This window comes from Arachis ipaensis, chromosome B01 (assembly GCF_000816755.2).
Source record: "Arachis ipaensis cultivar K30076 chromosome B01, Araip1.1, whole genome shotgun sequence".
NCBI classification, from domain to species: domain Eukaryota; kingdom Viridiplantae; phylum Streptophyta; class Magnoliopsida; order Fabales; family Fabaceae; genus Arachis; species Arachis ipaensis.
In genome coordinates this window covers 8806705-8811087 of record NC_029785.2, presented here as the reverse complement: position 1 = coordinate 8811087, position 4383 = coordinate 8806705, and the positions used below count along the sequence as shown (strand labels likewise).

Sequence of the window (4383 nt, the reverse complement as noted above, 5' to 3'; positions counted from 1 at the left end):
TAGTCCTTTAAGTTTTTGATTTTTTTTTTTTTTAATCTGGGTTACTTTTCACTTATTTTAGTGTCGTTTTATTTATTACTGTGTGCCCACTGCTCTTTAAGAACAGTAAGATTACTACTGTATTTATTATAATAATTATTATAGTACCGCACTTACTACCAAACAACTTTTTGTTTGTCTTTTGTTGTTTCACTTTATTGTTCACTCTCCAAAGTTGAACTCAATAGATATTTAGTTGGATCTAATCAGGTCACCAGTTAATGAACAAATAAATTCATTCATAGATCTTTAAATTTTAAATAGAACATATATATCATTAAATAATCAATTACAATTAGAGAATTTACTTTGAAATTAAATATTGTTTAATTAATAATCGTACAGTCTGATTTTTATGGCACTTGTTGTTTTTTTTCAGAATCTAAATACATATTGTTTTAGAAACGTTCTTTGGTCAAAAAGTTGAGACTCCCATGTTGCCTACTCGAGTCTTAGCGTACGTACTTTTAGCTCTAGTGAACCAAGTGGAAATATTCTGGTAAACGTCTCAGAAGAGAGTACAAAGTTGTAAAAAACCGTAACATTGCACTGTATTGGGTGGTGGTACAGAAAAAGTAACTGTTTACGTTCGAAAACCTGAAAATGGAACCTTATTTTTCTGTGGAAACTTAAAACTTCCGGATCTACTAGCTTATATAATTAAATATAATTAATTGAATTATTTAATTTCAATTATGTTTGGTCCCTTCTAAACAAGTAGCCGTCTTTTATGATCGATGCATGTCCCTTATAACTTCAGTACGTATATAATCAATATAACTAGAATAATATAAAATGGAGTATATCACTATTTTAATTTAAATTAGTAATTTTTATTAATACCTTTAAACTGAATTAGTGGATATAAAAAATATAGGTAGTTTTTCCTTTTATACGTCCATTCATACCCTATGTTTGTGAATTGTGATAAACCTTTTATGGCCCTCTCAAAAAAAATCGTTGTTATTATCAATATTATACTCCATAGTCCAAATTTGTGGCTCTTTGTTCCTATTCAAAGAGCAAGATGAGATTTTTTGTTTTTAAAATTCGACTAGTTTAGTGCAAATGGATTAAAAGAGAAAAAGATCAATCCAATTATATATATACATACATGACTAGGGGTGGCAAACGGGTTTAAATCTGTTGGGCCGATTCGCGTAACTCGTCAAAATAGACGAGCCAAGCTGAAAAATTGGGACCGCCAAATAGCAAAAACTCGTCTAATTCATACCGCTTAAATTGCGAGTTTTGGCCGGGGGGTTTTCCAGCCGGGCTTAGTATTTTTTTTTTTGCAAGGGGTATTTTTGCAATTTTTTTTGCCAAAACTCAACTTATCCCAACCTAACTTATAAGAGAATGAAGATGAAAATTGAGTGTTTTGGATTATGTTTATTTTGCTTTAGAGACAATATTTATAATTATGTTTATTAGATATTTATAATTACAAAAATTTTAATATTTGTAAATATAAAAATTATAATTTTTTATGCTTTTAAAAATTATAAATTTATTAAAATAATTGTGAAATTATATATATTACTTAATAGTTAATAGTAAAAAAAAGAGGAGATTTGGCAGGCTTAACCCGCCATTAGGCGGGGTGGAGTGGAATTTTAGGACCGCCTCACTAGGCGGGGCGGGGCGGACTTCTCCGCTTACTACCCTTATACATGACATATTATAAAAACTCTGTTAAAAAAAGTTATGAAATGAGCGTAAACAATTAGGAAGTTTACTTAACAATAACATTGCTGAATTAGAGTGACGAGAATTATAAAATAATAAAGTAAGATATTTGTTCCTGTGTGAGTGGCCGGCTCTAAGGTATAGCTCGTTCTAGTCAACATCTGAACTCGTTTCTTTTTGAAGTGGATGAATTATACGTCGGCTCTTCCAAAAACAACGGTGGTGGGCACCTGCAAAGACACTCCAATGCTCAAGTCAATAAGAATGTAAAGTGATAAAGATTATATTTAGAGTGAATGACCTACCTCTATCAATTAGGTCTTGTTGTATTTATGAAGTTGTTGCGTTTGTGGACTGTTATCAGTATATCCAAAACCGTTAAGGAGCTTCCGCTAATTATCTGGTAACTACCTCTCAGTAACCTATTTGGATTTGTTTAGAGAGATTCGTGGGGAGAGATTCTCGCGCTGATTTGGGCTGGGGCATGGTTATTTGACTTTGTTCGGTTTTCGAGTTCATAAGCTCCCGTTTAGACCGAGGTATAACTAACGGATCAAGATTGATTATTATTAAATTTATAATTTTTAGGGTTAAGTACTTTTTTCGTCCCTAAGGTCTGGGGTAAAAATCAAATTTGTCCCCGACCTTTTTTTGTTATTAAAATCATCCTCAACGTTACAAAACGTTATAAAATCGTCATTTTTTATTTTTTTTACCAAATTACCCTTAACAATTAATAAAAATAATATTAAAAAATAAAAACAAAACCCCACCCCACCCCACTCCAGTGTCTCTTCACTGTCTTCCCTCTCCATCCCCTTTCTGTCCCCCTACCATCTTCACCCTACCGTCGTCGAGTTTCTACTCTTCCCTCTCTCTCTCGAACTAGTCCTATCCTCAGCCACAACTACAACAGAGTTGGCGTGATGGAGAAGGAGTTGGAGCAGTTGCGCGATGCAACTAAGGCCGCAAGTGCGATCGCCGCGAGGGCAACGAATCTGGAGACAGAGTTGGCGAGGCTCCAACATGACTCCATATCAGATATGAGAGCCGCCGAGGAGACGATGTCTGAGGCTGTTGAGCTCAGGAAGCTGCTACCGAAGATGGAATCCAAGGTGGAATTGTTGGAGCGAGAAGTTGAATTTCTGAAGAAGGACAAATCTGAGAGTGAAGAGAAAATTAGGGATTTAGAGAAGAAAATTGGAGCCTTAGAGAAAAAAGATGTTGATGAAAGGAACAAGTAGACTAGGGTTGAAGAGGAGTTGAGGGAGAAGATTCAAGAGAAGGAAAAGGAGGTTTTGGAATTAGGGCAGAAGACTAAGAAAGTGGAGAGCTTTGCAAATTCGAAGAGTTCGAATATGGAAGAGTGGGTTAACGAGAAACTGAGCTTGCAGGAGGCACTGAAGAAGTCTGAGGAAAGAGAAAAGAGTTTGGAATTGTTTGTTGCTCGTAGCGCGATGGAGAAGGAGTTGGAGCAGTCGCGCGATGCAACTAAGGCCGCAAGTGCGATCGCTGCATGGGCGGCGGAGCTAGAGATAGAGTTGGTGAGGCTCCAACATGACTCCATATTGGATATGAGAGCCTCCGAGGAGACGATGGCTGAGGTTATTGAGCTCAGGAAGCTGCTACCAGAGACGGAATCCAAGGTAAAATTGCTGGAGCGAGAAGTTGAATTCCTGAAGAAGGACAAATCTGAGAGTGAAGAAAAAATTAGGGATTTGGAGAAGAAAATTGGGGCACTGGAGAAAAAAGATGTTGATGAGAGGAACAAGTGGACTAGGGTTGAGGAGGAGTTGAGGGAGAAGATTCAAGAGAAGGAAAATAATGTTTTGGAATTAGGGCAGAAGACTAAGGAAGTGGAGAGCTTTGCAAATTCGAAGAGCTCGGATATGAAGGAGTGAGTTAAGGAAAAACTGAGCTTGCAGGAGGTACTGAAGAAGTCTGAAGAAAGAGAAAAGAGCTTGGAATTGTTTGTTGTTTGGTTGAAGGAAGAAGCAGGGGTGGCTGAGAATGTGATCAGAGGACTGAACCAGAAGGTTGATACTGTGAATGGTGGAGTGAATGGAAATGGGGTTATTTCTAGGAATGGGAAAGGGGTGAAGGGTTTGAATATTCAGTGGCCTGTGGTGGCAGTTGGTTCTACTGTTGTTGCAGCTGCTGCTGTGATCTGGTTCTACTTTTGGACGATCATGGTTTTTTATATGGCTTAATGTTTATCAAGCCTGTGAATTTTGATTTCTTGTTGAAAAGTTGGAATACTTGTTGGTTGTTAGCACTTTCTTCTGAGGAATTAAAACAGAATTTTGTGTGTTGAGTTTGCTCACTACTTGACCTTGATGATAAATTTAATTTGATAACCTTGTTACTGATTCATTGCTCAAAAATTTTTTGATGCTAAATTTTGTGCTCTAGTTTTATCTTTTTATGTTGTAAATCATTCTGATGAGGATGAGGATAAGGATGAGGGTGAGGGTGAGGGTGAGGGGTATTTTTTTTAATTTTTGTTTAAGGGTAAAATTATCCGAAAAATATTATTTATGGACAAAATGATGATTTTATAACGTTTTGTAATGTTGAGGATGATTTTAATAACAAAAAAATGTCGGAGACGAAAAAGTACTTAACCCTAATTTTTATTATTTGTGAGTCTTACTA

At 36.1% G+C, this 4383-nt stretch overlaps 1 protein-coding gene across 1 annotated transcript; it reads left to right on the top strand.

Moving 5' to 3' along the window:
* Positions 2655-2972, top strand: LOC107645779 (peroxisomal and mitochondrial division factor 1-like). Its single transcript, XM_016349888.1, has one exon. It carries the CDS (start codon positions 2655-2657, stop codon positions 2970-2972), a length of 318 nt encoding a protein of 105 aa, XP_016205374.1.

What these genes read in the sequence shown, in the direction of transcription:
- LOC107645779 (XM_016349888.1), top strand. Translation starts at nt 2,655, where the DNA reads ATGGAGAAGGAGTTGGAGCAGTTGCGCGATGCAACTAAGGCCGCAAGT.